Source organism: Myotis daubentonii, chromosome 1 (assembly GCF_963259705.1).
Source record: "Myotis daubentonii chromosome 1, mMyoDau2.1, whole genome shotgun sequence".
Classification (NCBI taxonomy): domain Eukaryota; kingdom Metazoa; phylum Chordata; class Mammalia; order Chiroptera; family Vespertilionidae; genus Myotis; species Myotis daubentonii.
In genome coordinates, this window is record NC_081840.1 from 65044629 (window position 1) to 65058815 (window position 14187).

General features: G+C 45.0%; 1 protein-coding gene across 5 annotated transcripts in view; it reads right to left on the minus strand.

Moving 5' to 3' along the window:
- Positions 1 to 1969: 1969 nt before the first annotated feature.
- STARD9 (StAR related lipid transfer domain containing 9) overlaps positions 1970 to 14187 on the minus strand; it is a 98732-nt gene continuing 86514 nt past the window's right edge. For 3 of the 5 annotated variants that reach the window (XM_059704044.1, XM_059704019.1, XM_059704011.1), the window contains 7 exons: positions 5821 to 5938; positions 5565 to 5686; positions 5311 to 5375; positions 4981 to 5183; positions 4676 to 4773; positions 4062 to 4220; positions 1970 to 3560 (listed from right to left, as the gene is read on the minus strand). In XM_059704044.1, the coding sequence (XP_059560027.1) occupies positions 3459 to 3560; positions 4062 to 4220; positions 4676 to 4773; positions 4981 to 5183; positions 5311 to 5375; positions 5565 to 5686; positions 5821 to 5938 (867 nt within the window). In that variant the 3' untranslated portion in view covers positions 1970 to 3458. The remainder of the gene's footprint in view (positions 3561 to 4061; positions 4221 to 4675; positions 4774 to 4980; positions 5184 to 5310; positions 5376 to 5564; positions 5687 to 5820; positions 5939 to 14187) is intronic. The other 2 variants (XM_059704035.1, XM_059704028.1) reach the window with 1 other exon arrangement.

Sequence of the window (14187 nt, forward strand, 5' to 3'; positions counted from 1 at the left end):
TGTGTGACAGTAAAGCTGAGGAGAATTGTCTCTTAACACCACTTCGCAATCATGCGTCTGTCCAGTCAGGGGTGCCTATGCCTTTCCCTTCCCCTCAGTTGATTTCAGTCACTCCTTAAAGTTTCTACACCTGAACCTTATATCATCATCTCATTTTCATAGGCCTTTGTCCTTTAAATCTAATTTATTCTATAGCAGTTTAGGACGTTCTCAATGCCTGAGAACCAACTTTCTGCACCCATTAGGGGTGGCTGAACAAAAGCATTGCCTCCAGAAGTTGAGCCTCAAGGTTAAGTAGCAACTAGTTCAGACACCCTGCTCTGCGTGAGGTGGGATGGGCAGGCCAGCATCAAGGAAAGCCTGAAGGCCCAAGGATGATGCTCAGTTAAACTTAGCACAGCCCAATTCAGGAAACTTAATGCTGGCCTGTGTGAGTGACTCTTAAAGGCCTACTCTAAGCAGTAAGGTAAGAATCACAGAAGCAGCTAATGCAGCGGTTCTCAACCTGTGGGTTGAGACCCCTTTGGTAGTCGAACGACCCTTTCACAGGGGTCGCCTAAGACCATCCTGCATATCAGATATTTACATTACGATTCATAACAGTAGCAACATTACAGTTATGAAGTAGCAACAAAAATAATTTTATGGTTGGGTCACAACATAAGGAACTGTATTTAAAGGGCCAGAAGGTTGAGAACCACTGAGCTAATGAGCTAGTGAACTTGTTTTTTTCTATGTACAGGTTGTCCCCAAAAAAGTACACACTTTAACAGCTGATGGCTGTTTTGAAGATGAAATGTATTTTAATAAACATTAAAATAATTTTATAATTCAAAGTGTCTGTATACATTTTTTTGGAACACCCTATATCTGTTCTCAATTATTAACACATTGTATGCGGGAAACGTATTTATACGTCTTACGTTGACTGGTAGTAGAGCGTAGGACACGTATTAATACGTTTTTTATAGACTAGCGGTAGAATGCGGGTAACATATAAATACGTTTATTTTTAAACTTTTTTATTGCTCTAAAGGGATGCTCACATGCAGATACACGAATTCCAAAGGACAAAATTTGGGTCTCTAACACATACAATGGTGAATTATGTGTGTACTTCCAGGTATAATGGTAATCTATTCAACTGCAAAAATGGCCCGCACCACCTGTTAGCCCGCGATAAAAACTACCTGCAAACAATGTGTTAAAAACAATGAATTTCAAAGTGTAGTCTCCAGGCCACTGAATCAGAAACTCAAAAGGGGCCCAGCAAGTCCTTTTGGTGATTCTGCTGCACAATGAAGTCTGTAAATCATTTGTCTAAACCAAATTCTGACGTTATCATGATTGTTTAGGCCTGTGGATGACCTTTAACACTTGCATTTTGCCGTATCAGCCTCAGTTAATATTCTTAGGTTGCTGACTCTTGGGCCTGGTTTGTGGTTTCTCTAGTGTGGGGATAAGGTCACCTCTGGGCTACCCATATGCTCAGATTCCCATTGCTGGCTCTGCCTCAGAAGCATCTGTTAAAAGAAATACCTTCCATGGGATTGTGGTCACTGTCAGGTATGGTAATGACTGTCCTGGAATCCTCCCTCATTGGTACTTGGGCTACAGCTGGCCATAATTGGTTTACTAACCTGGCTGCTATTTACGTACCTTAAAGCAGTGCCGAGTTCATGGAAAGCAATTATAATTGTACTAGAGGCCCAGTGCATGAAATTCATGCACTGGGGGGTGAAGGGTGGGGGGAGTCCCTCAGCCCAGCCCGTGCCCTCTCGCAATCCAGGACCCCTCGCTCCTTACTGCCCACCTGCAGCGGAGGCAGGAGAGCTCCTGCCACTGGCTTCTGGCTGAGCGCCATGCCCCCTGAGGGAGTGCACTGACCACCAGGGGGCAGCTTCTGCATTGAACATCTGCCCCCTGGTGGTCAGTGCTTGTCATAGTGACCAGTTGTTCTGCCATTAGGTTGATTTGCATATTACACTTTTATTATATAGGATAACTTGAAACTTATTGCCATTATCTCAAGGCTAAATTCTGAGCTCAAGGGACACACTTAGGCTAGCTCAGGACAATCTTTACTAATAAAAGTACATATCAGACTTTTAATTTGCAAGTGTTCTGACCATTCAATCAACAGTCTTGGTAAGAGATTTATATGAAAAGAGATGGGAGTACATAAATAGGGTGTTAAATATATCAAGTGTCACCAAAACAAAAACCCAGAAAAATAAGTTTAAAGACAATTTAAAAAAACATTCAATAATATGTAAATAACTTAATTTGAGGTAAGAGAAAAAAAATCCTGCAAACACTTTTAGAAAAATAAACCTCTGCTGTACTCTACAGAAATTTTACCTTTTTACCACATCTTGATCCCCAGATGGTTACCTTCTGGGCACCAGTACTAAAGCTGGGAATCTCTCCCACCCCTGCCACTTCCATGTAACCACACAGACTATTCAAAACCTCATGGTCTGCCAGGCTAGGGCAAAAGAAAACCCATTCTCATTCATCCTAGAATAGGTGTGGCTGCAGCAGCAGCATGAAATGCTAACAAGACCACTGAAGACAGACCCAGGCTCTGAGGCCTTAAGGAATGGAACTGAGCTTCCTTCTAACAAATCACTTATCTCCTCTAGGAGTTCCATTATGCTCTCTCCCATCTTCAAAAGATAGTTTTTCATCTCTGAAATTTCTCTTGCCTTGTCAGCAGCCAGCATCTGGCTGCCCACTTCCTAACTCCCTTAAAGAGATAGGCCCCCACTTTGACCCCAGATCTGTCCAGATGGCTTCTACAGTGAGTGGTCTTCTCATTCTACTGAGCTCTGGAATGAGGCTCCATGAGAGAGCATTGCTCAGTACTTCTGACTGAGGCAAAGACCCAAATGTCCTCTCCTGTAAAGAAAAGGAAGAGAGTGGGGGGTGGGGAGTAAAAATTAATAATAAAGCATTAGATAAAAATTAAAGGAGAAACGATTCTGAATCACTGTTCTGGTTTGTGCAGCTGTTTTTTTTAAAACCAGTTTTCTGTTTTGGTAACAGTCCATCTCACAGTGAAACTGAATGCTGGAGGCCGAGGTCTGAGCAGAATCTTAGCCGACAGCTGCCTCCCTACCAGCCCAAGGGCTGGGCCGAACCAGGGAAGCACCATCAAGAGCACACCATCTCCCAGCTCCGCTGCCTATGTCCGATCCTGGTCCCGGAGCGGCTTGTCTGCCATAGGGCCTCAGAGACAGGAAAGAAAGGTGGAAACTCCAACTTGGGCTTCATTGCTCTGGACAGCCAGGGTCAGGAGTTCAGGCCCTTTGCTTGCAGAGCTGCCAGCGGTGACCAAGTACTGACTGGGTTTCCCTGGCAACTCGGGCTGAGTGCTGTCTTCCCAGTGGCCACAGCAGGCAGCCTCCGAGCGTCCTGGGCCTGAATCTCAGCAGCACCATCTCGACAGTGAGGTGCTAACTACCAAGGAAGGAAGCCAGTCTGGCTATAACCAGTGGCTGCTGTTTGATGAAGGAGCTTAAGACATGAGGGGGGAATCCTGGAGCACCAAGTTCTATCTGAAATAAAACAGAGAGGGAAGAGTCAAAGGTCCAGACAGATCTGAGCGTGTAGCCCCCACCAGCTGTGATGGGCGGACCCCTCAGACTGTCTGCGGTCCTAGAACTTATGGGCCCTGGGCTCTGCTGTTCAGATCTAGGCCTTGGCTTCACCTCCCACTGACAAAGGTCAAGTCAGGGAACCGGGAGGAGAGTCGAATAGAATGGGTCATTCTCTCTGCTCTGCCGAGGCAGCTGCCTTTCCCCCAGCGGCTCCTGTATTTCCTGAGGACCCTGGGAACAACCAGGGGAGGAAGGCTGCTAGGCTCTCTGGTAATAGCAGCGTCAGGAAAGGCTGATCCACTCTCTGTCCTCTCTGATTCCCCAGGGACTCCCCTTACGGTGACCCAAGAAGCCCTTGAGTCTCGGGCCACAGGGCCGGGGCACTGAAGGACGCGGAGCAGCTAAACACTCCCATGGGGCTGTGAAGGCAGATCTCGGCATCTGCAGGGGGCACATCACCTGGGCCAAGTAGATGACTCTGGTGACCTCCTTGCCTTCCACGGTGAGGGGCTGCAGGATCCAGGCACTGGGCAGGATCTCCCCTCGGACCATCTCTCTGCTGGGTCTCGGCATGGATGTGTCATATACAGACTGAGCTGCCATGATAGAAAGATGCCCCTAGGGACAGACAGACAGAGAGTGATGTGAGTACTGCCTATTCAGTGATGGCGAACCTGTTGAGCTCGGCGTGTCAGCATTTTGAAAAACCCTAACTTAACTCTGGTGCCGTGTCACATATAGAAATTTTTTGATATTTGCAACCACAGTAAAATAAAGACTTATATTTTTAATATTTATTTTATATATTTAAGTGCCATTTAACAAAGAAAAATCAACCAAAAAAATGAGTTCGCGTGTCACCTCTGACACGCGTATCATAGGTTCGCCATCACTGGCCTATGTGATGATCAAATAGGCTCCAGTGAGGTCAACATCTTGGCAGGCAACACCAGGCCAGACTGCTATCACCCCTACTCCTCCCCAAGTTGCCTTCTTTCCCCCAGAGGACCTGAGGCCCACAAAGACTGCTTCTCCCAACACTCCAGCCCAAGTTCTTCCCACAATATCTTTACCACCAGCAAGGCAGGCACCTCTTTGGCTTCCACGCAGACACAACAGAAATCTCGCGGCTGCTTCAGTGCACACAGGGCCGGATTGCACACCAAGTACACTGGCAGGTCAGGGATGGGGAGAGTCAGCAGGTGCAGATGCACAGACAGACCTAGTCCTAAATCCTTCCCAGGCCAGGGACCCCCAAGACCCCATCAACACACAACCCGACACCCAGCTGGAGGTAGTCAGAACGCCCAGCCTCCCGAGCGGCCACCGTCCTGCCACGGTCCCCACCCAGGCAGAGCCGCGGACGCCCTGGGCTTACCCAGGTGGATGCTGTTGGTGACGCGCTGATGCAGCCTCGCTGTCTGGATGGGCTTGTGGTACAGGGGCCACAGGGTGGGGTCACTCACCGCTGCCCACACATGAGACAGCGGCTGGGACACCACCCCGGCCCCCAGGAAGCCATGCCGAGTAGAGGAGAACACCTTGTTGTAGAACTGCACCTCCTGCTCCTCACCCTGATAGCTGGGACACCGAGGCAGGGAGGGGAGAGGTGAGGCGGGTGCCAGGGTCACAGAGCAGCTCAGGGTGGAGAAGGGAAAGGAGGGAGGCAAGCAGCACAATGGGATGAGGACAAGACAAAGGAACTCACTTCCAGCCGGCTGCTGCCTGGCGACTGAAGAGATTGTGCAGATCACCTGAGCAAGCAGCCATCACCTAGGGACACAGTACCAAACCCGAATTAGGGGGAATGGTAAAACCAGACCCTGGGTTGGTCACTAGTCCCCTTTTGTCAAGGGGAGAGCCACCGAAGACGCCACAAGTGGCCCTGCTCTTTCCCTCCCTGCTCTCCCCCAGCCAAGCTCTGTCCAAGGAGCCATGGGGACACATGGGGCAGGTCCTCACATCAGCCAGACAGATGTCCACAATGCGCTTGGCCAAGTCCTGGTAGGAGGAGGAGAAGCAGCTCCCCTGGCTGGACACACTGGACGAAGAGCAGCAGCAACTGCCCAGGGAGGCTCTGCGACCTAGTGAGGAGGAGGAGGAGGCACGAGCATCAGGGCCGGACAGCAGCAGCTTCTGAGGGACAGGGACTCCCTGGATCTGGCAACCTCATTCCCCAAAGTCCCCAAGCCAGGCAGGTGATTGCCCCACCACTCACTGTAGACCCAGTTCTTCCAGGCAGATCCAGCCAAGTTCAGCTGACTGTTCCTCACCGCAGAACGGCCCCGCACATCCCCGACCCAAGCGTCTCCAGAATCAGGCAAGTTGGTATCCCCCTGCAGAAGAGAAGGTGCTCAGGACCAGGACAGAGGAAGAGAGAAAGCAGACCGTCAAGGAGCCAGTGCAGAACTACCTCCTCTGCCTCTGAAACACACCAACACGTCCACCATAAACACTGAGGGAAAGATTGTCCCTATTGAGGTTATAGGCGGCCAGGGGCCCCACCAGGTCAACAGCAACAGAAACCAGCCCCTCGCTCTTCAAGCCGCAGGCTCGCGTTGGTGGGAGAAAAGTTCCACAGGGATCACAGCGAACGGGCCTGAGAGGGCCAGGTGCCAGGTGTCAGTGGGCGGGGCCTCTGCACCCTGTGCAACAGGAGTGGGGCCCTGGCCGGAGCGGGGTGTAGTGTGGGCAGCAAACAAAACCTGAGTGGGAGGTGGGCTGGGGAGGAAAAGCAACAGGCGGAGAAAAGCTTGACCTTGGCCCCAGCCCCAGCCATTAAGCCAAAGAAAGATCCTCCTTTGGAACCAGACAGGCATAATCCTCTGGGTCTGCGGTACAGTCACCTCACCTTTAACCTCAGCCAGTTCCTCAATGACATGACCTTGACCTCTGCTGGGTCTACCATACTACCTATCATCACTTTCTAACACTGAGCTACTTTAAAGACAAGATGAGGTGAACAAAGACAGTTATCTCCTCGCCTCCTTTCCTCCTCCTGCAAAATACAAGTGGCCTCTCCGACCTCAGGCAGACTGAGAGCCTGGTCCGCTGCTCAGGAACCTGTCACGACTGATGCCTTTCTTCACTTCCTGCCTCCACCAATCCCTCTGTACTATCAGCATTAAGCAGGCAAATGCAGACAGCCCTCGGGTTACGTCGGACTCAGTGTACGTCGTTTCACGGTTACATTGCCATCGCCCATTTATTTATAAAAGAAGAGTTCCGTCATTTCGACATATGTACATATGTGCTTTATGTTTTTTATTATTTATTTACCACAAGTGAAGGTCAGGAATTGTTATCTTTCTTTTAAATTTTTTTTTACTGTTTCACTTCATTACTGCTGTGTGTGTGCTCCATGTGGGTGACGTGGGTGCTCATGGAGGTGGGTTCTGACTTACGGCGAAAATCACCTTACGCTGCTCACCGTCTCCAATGTAACCAGAGGACCTACTGTAGTCTCCCACCTTTAAAGCCTTTCTCTACAGGCGTCTCTGCTCTCTCGCCCTTCAAAGATACCCTTCTCGAAAGGACTGTCATCTTTGCCATCTCCCACCTCTCACTCCCTTCTGGACCCACTTGAATCTGGCCTTTGCCTCGCCTTCCCACCAAACAGCCACTGCTGAGGTCCCCAGGAGGTCCGTGTGGCGGGGTCTGGTGAACAGCTCTCAGCACACATCCACTCGCTCAGCCAGCCTCTTCCTTTCACGTGAGATACTCACTTCCCCGCTCCCCACGCTTCTGGCTTCCTCTCTTTCTGGCGCTCCCCTTCCTTCCCAGTTTCCCTTGTTGGCTCTTCCCTCTCAAACAGAAGTGGGTATTTGGGGAATTTTTCAAGATTCAAGCCCAGGCCTTCTTTCCTCATTCTATAATATATTCCTAGGTGATCGATCCTACCTGTCCCAGTGCTACATTAATGACTTCCAAAAATATATTCCTGTAAATTAATAAATATTGCTGAGTCAATGGAGTCATCACCTGAAAAAAAGGTTGCATGAGAGACCCATCTCACACACATGCTAAAGTAAGTTCTCTATGCTCTGTGGCTCAAAACGATAAGGGGTGGGGGAGAATTTAATATTATGACAAGAAAATAAAACTTAAAAAATCTCATAGTTAAATCCTTAAACAAGGGCACAAAATCCAGAAGCCATGAAAGAAACGATGGATAAAAACGAGACAACATAAAATTAAAATTTTTCATGTAGTAATACAGAAACTAAAAACAACTAGGAAAAAACACTGGCCTCTCAAATGACAAAAATGGATAATTTTCTTACTATAAAGAAGGGCCTCCAAAAAAAGGGAGAACCAAACAGAGAGATGGGCACAGGATGCTGGCAGTCAGAGCAAAAAGACCAAAGGGCTTTAAACATCTGAAAAGGCACTTGACCTCAGACACAAGAAGAGAACTGCAAATTAAAACTGAAATGAAATACTATTTATGCCTATCATATTAGCAAAGTTTGATTATAACATTCTGTTAAGCAGAGTGTGGGTAGTAGGCACTGTTATATAATGTTATTTTAGAGTGTAAATTAGTATATGTATATATTTTGGGTTTGAAATATAGAATCTAGAGAATACAGTTCCCTTGAATCTTTCTTAAAGAAATTATGAGAGGAAGAATTATTAGGATGGAGAAAGAAATGCCTGGCAAAGAACTATAAGTGAGCAGAATTCACTTAATCCAACACAACAAATAAAACTGTGAATGCAAACATCATAAACAATGTAGAAATACTGTAACAAAAGGTAAAGAGAAAAAGAGGTAAGAACGTGGAAATACATTAATCTCATATTTTACAGGCAAGCTGAAAACTGCTAAATCAAAACATAAAGACATATAAAAGTGATCATGAAAACAATTTAAAAATAAGACTCCCAAATTATGACACATACACCCCCAAAGCTGAGAAAACACAGACCACATAATGAGGCTAAAACAACAAAAACAATTTTTAGATACCCTTGGTATATTCATAATCAAAGAACCCTCAATAAATATAAAAAACAGAGATCATACTTTCTCTGAAGTCATGCATTCTCTTAATGTATAGCAAATAAACTAAAAATTAATAACAAAATCAGAAAACACAAGGGCTTTTCTATAAAAAAAAAGTTTTAAGAAAATTCAACATTTAAAGAATTAACACCTATCCTTCACAGTTCTTTCAAAAAATAAAAGAGGGAACAATTCCCAGCTCATTCTATGAGGCCAAATTACCCAGATACAAAAACCAGATGAAAACATCACAAGTAAACTCAGACCCATACCCTGTATGCATACAGACACAAAAATCCTCAACAAAATACTAATAAAACTGAACCCAGCCACACATAAGGAATATTAACACCTTGAGTCAGTGGGACTTACCCCAAGAATACAAGGTTAGTTCAATATAAAAAAAAAAATGAATCAATGCAATACACCATAATAATAAAATAAAGGGAAAAATCCACATTATCATCTTAATAGATGAAGAAAAAGTATTTGACTATATTCAACACCTTTTCATGATTTATTCAATAAGCTAGGACTAGAAGGAGATTTCTTCAACCTGATAAAGATTATCTATGAAAAACATACTTAATAGTAAACGGCTGGGTGGTTTTCTCCTAAGATCAGTTACAAGACAAGGATGTCTACTCTCAGCACTTCTACTTAACACTGTACTGGAGATTCTAGCCAGGGCAATTAGGCAAGAAAACAACAAAGGCAGATGATATGATCTTATATATGAAATATCCTAAGGAATCTACTAAAAAACTATCAGGACTAACAAATCAGTTCAGCAAGGGTACAGGAGACAAAATCAATATATAAAAATCAATTGTATTTCTGTATAGCAGCAATGAGCAAACCGAAAGTGAAATTAAGGAAAGAAGTCCATTTATAATAACATAAAAAGAAATAAAATACTTAGGAATAAACTTTTAAAAAAATATATTGTTATTGATTTTAGAGAGAGGAAAGGAGAGCGATAGAGAAACAGAACCACTGATGAGAAAGAAACATTGATCAGCTGCCTCCTACATGCAGGGACTGAGCCAGCAACCTGGGCAAGTGTCCTGATCAGGAATCAAACCATAACCTCCTGGTTTATGGGTCAACACTCAACCACTGACCCACACCTGCTGAGCCTTAGGGACAAACTTAACAAATGAAAAACTTATACTCTGAAAACTACAAAACACTGTTGAAAATAAAAAAGACCTGAATAAATGGAAAGATAGTCCATGTTCATGGACCAAAAATCTCAAGATGGCAACATTCCCCAAAATTAACTACATGTTCAATGCAATCCCAGCTGATTTCTTTGAAGAAATTGACAAGCTGATCTGAAAATTCATATGGAAATTCAGGGACCCAGAATAGTCAAAACAATCTTGAAAAAGAACAAAGTTGAAGGACACACTTTCAGATTTTGAAATCAACACTAATAAAAGAGAAAAATGGTAATTGGCGTACGAGCTACCCTTTTCATTGGCTAATCAGGGCTATATGCAAATTAACTGCCAACTAAGATTGGCAGTTAACTGCCAACAAGATGGCGGTTAATTTGCATATGTAGGCACAATGCAGGGAGGCGAAAGGGAAAGCAGGAAGAAGCCCCCTGCCACTGACAGTGATCGGAAACCCAGGGGGGAGCTAAGAGCTGGGGGGCAGGGCAAAGGCGGCCCTGGGGCCGCCTTTGCCCTGCCCCCCAGCCATGATCGGAGAATCAGGTGCCTTTTCTGCCCTGGCCAGTGATAGCAGGAAGTAGGGGTGGAGCCAGCGATGGGAGCTGGGCAAGGTCGAAGCTGGCAGTCCCAGGAGCTAGGGGTCCCTTGCCTGGGCCTAAAGCGAAGCCCACGATCGCGGGGCCGCTGCAGCTGCGGGTCCCCGCTGCCCAGGCCGGACGCCTAGGCCAGAGGTGTCAGGCCTGGGCAAGGGGCCGATCCTGCGATTGGAGGGTGATGGGGGTCAATGCCTGAGGGCTCCCAGTATGTGAGAGGGGGCAGGCTTGGCTGAGGGACACTCCCCCCCCGCCCCCGCCACACACACACACCCAATGCACGAATTTCGTGCACCGGGCACCTAGTATACTATAAACCTAAACAGTAATCAAGATAGTGTATTGGCATAAGGATAGACATATAATTCAATGGAACAGAGTTAAGAGACCAGAAATAAATCCATACATCTATGGTCAATCTTAAATAAGGTTTTAAGATTCAGTGGGAGAAAAGAATATTTGTTTGAACAAATGGTTCTGGGACAATTGGATATCCACATGCAAAAGAATGAAATTTGACTCCTCTCATTATATACAAAACTTCATTCAAAATGGATCAAAGACCATATATAACTATATAACTATTAGAACAAAATATAGGCATCATATTTATGACCTTAGATCAGGGGTGGGCAAACTTTTTGACTCGAGGGCCACAATGGGTTCTTAAACTGGACCGGAGGGCCGGAACAAAAGCATGGATGGAGTGTTTGTGTGAACTAATATAAATTCAAAGTAAACATCATTACATAAAAGGGTACGGTCTTTTTTTTTTTTTTAGTTTTATTCATTTTAAATGGGCTGGATCTGGCCCGCGAGCCATAGTTTGCCCACGGCTGCCTTAGATTAATCAATGGTTTCTTAGATATAAAACCAAAAGCCCAAGAAACAACAACAAAAGGAACTGGACACCATCAAAATTAAAAACTTTTATGCTTCAAAGGACACCATCAAGAAAGTGAAAAAAGAGATCAACCGAAGGACTTGTATGCATGCATATAAGCATAACCAATGGACACAAGACACTGGGGGTTAGGGGAGGCTGGGGGAATGTCAAGGGGGGGGGGGGAAAGGAGACATATGTAATACTCTGTAATACTTTAAGCAATAAAACAAAATTTTAAAAAAATGGAAATGCTTGGCCGAAACCGGTTTGGCTCAGTGGATAGAGCGTCGGCCTGCGGACTGAAAGATCCCAGGTTCGATTCCGGTCAAGGGCATGTACCTGGGCTGCGGGCACAACCCCAGTAGGAGATGTGCACGAGGCGGCTGATCGATGTTTCTCTCTCATCGATGTTTCTAACTCTCTATCTCTCTCTCCCTTCCTCTCTGTAAAAAATCAATAAAATATATTTTTAAAAAAAATGGAAATGCTTGTTTAAAAAAAAAGTGAAAAGACAATACACATAATGGAAGAAAATTTTTATAAATCATAGAACTGATAGAGGACTTGTAATAAAATATATAAAGAATCTAACTCCTACGTATATACCAAAGAGAAATGAAAACATATGTTAACAAAAACTTATACAATGAATCGTCCTAGCAGCATTATTCATAACTAGAGGCCAGGTGCACAAATTCGCACACCAGTGGGGTCCCTCGGCCTGGCCTGCGGGATCGGGCTGAAACCGGCTCTCCGACATCCCCGTAGTGGTCCCGGATTGCAAGAGGGTGCAGGTCAGGCCGAGGGACCCCACTGGTGCACTATCGGGGCTAGAGAGGGATACAGGAGGTTGGCCAGCAGGGGAGGGACCCCAGGAGGGCTCCAGGGCTTGTCCGGCCTGTCTCGCTCAATCCCAATCAGCCAACCAGACCCCAGCAGCAAGCTAACCTACCGATTGGAGCGTCTGCCCCTAGTGGTCAGTGCATGTCATAGCAACTGGTCAACTGGTCGACTGTCTTCCCCCTGGTGGTCAGTGCAAGTCATAGTGACTGGTAGACCGGTCGACTGTCCCACTGGTGGTCAGTGCACATCATAGCAAACAGTAGGGCGGCCTTAGCATATCATTACCATATTACACTTTGATTGATTGAATGGCCGACTGGACGACCAGACACTTAGCATATTAGGTTTGTATTATATAGGATAGGCAGAAAGTAGAAACAACCTAAAGATCCATCAACTGATAAATGGATAAATAAGATGTGATATATTCATACAATGTGATATTATTGGCCATAAAAGGAATGAAGTTGTGATACATACGACAATGTGAACGAACCCTCGTGGGTTGAATTACTGTCCTCCAGAAAAGATATGTTGAAGTTTCTATGAGTGTGACTTTATTCGGAAATGGGGTCTTTTCAGGGGGCCCTATGTCCTAGGACTGGTTTCGTTTTAAATATGTGAAGACACAGAGACACAGGGAGAACATCAAGTGAGGCAGAGACTGGAGTGACGCCAAGGACTGACTGCAGCCACCAGAAGCTCGGAGAGAAGCATGGGACTGGTTCTACCCTGTGGTTTCCAAAGGAAGAATGGCCCTGTCGAGGCCCTGACTTCAAACTTTTAGCCTCAAGAACTATGAGAGAATAAATGTCTAATGTTTTAAACCAACCTGTCTATGGTAATTTGTTATAGCAACCGTAGGAATTAATGCAAATCTGAAAACAGCATGCCAAGTGAAAGAGCCAATCACAAAGGCCCACATATTGTATGAGCCCATTTACATGAAATGTCCAGATTAGTGGTTACCTGGGGCTGGGAGCAGTGGGTTTGGGAGTGACAATTAATGGACATGGGTTTCATTCTCAGGTGATGACAATGTTCTAAAATTGTGCTGATGGATACACAATTCTGTGAATATACTGAAAGCCAATAAATTATAACAGCAACAAAAGAATAAATAAACTATAGTAAAGAAGTGCTCAACAAAAGGATGGGCACATTAACACGTTAAGCGCCCAGCCTGTTTTGTCTTACGGATGGAAAGTATAGGGTTACTCACCGGTGACTGACTGGGCACTTAACGTGTTAAAAGGGCATAATCTGAAAGAACTTCAAATAAAAAAATCTGGAACAATCTGAGCAATGAAATTTATAATGATACTTATTGGCCTATAACACATAAAACAAAATACTTATGAGTCCAAACTGAATAAAATAACTTGCCTGACCAGTGTGGCTCAATGGTTGAGCATCCACCCATGAATCAAGAGTTCACTGGTTCAATTCCTGGTCAGGACACATGTCCAGGTTGCGGGCTCGATCCCCAGTAGGGGACGGGCAGGAGGCAGCCAATCGATATTTCTTATCAATGTTTCTATCTCTCTATCTCTCTACCTTCCCCTGTCTCTAAAAATCAATACAAACATATTTTTAAAATAAAAAATAAATATATTTAAAAATAAAGTAATTAAAACTCAATAAAATACACAGGGAGAGAAAGGATAACACATCCTTATAGAAAAAAAAATCAATTAAGAAATGTAGAAAAATAAGGGAAATGCAAAATTGTCATTAAAACACCACAGTGAAAATTTTCTTAGGCAAGATACAACAATGGATGCTAAAATAAGTGAGAAACAGTTTGAGAAAAAAATAGGACATTTGCAAAGTCTCCCAAGATGTTTATTAATTATAAAGGGGAAAATAGTAACTTTTCAGTGGAGAGACCCCAGACACCACTGTAACTTCAAGATTAACATCATCAATAAGAAGACACAGTGACATCACATACCCTCCCACCTAATGTGGTAACAATAAGGCACTGCACAGGGCATATATTTGTTGTTTCTCTCAAATTGTAATTTAACTAGTGTCCTGTATTTTCCTTTGCTTTATCTGGCAACCCCAACAT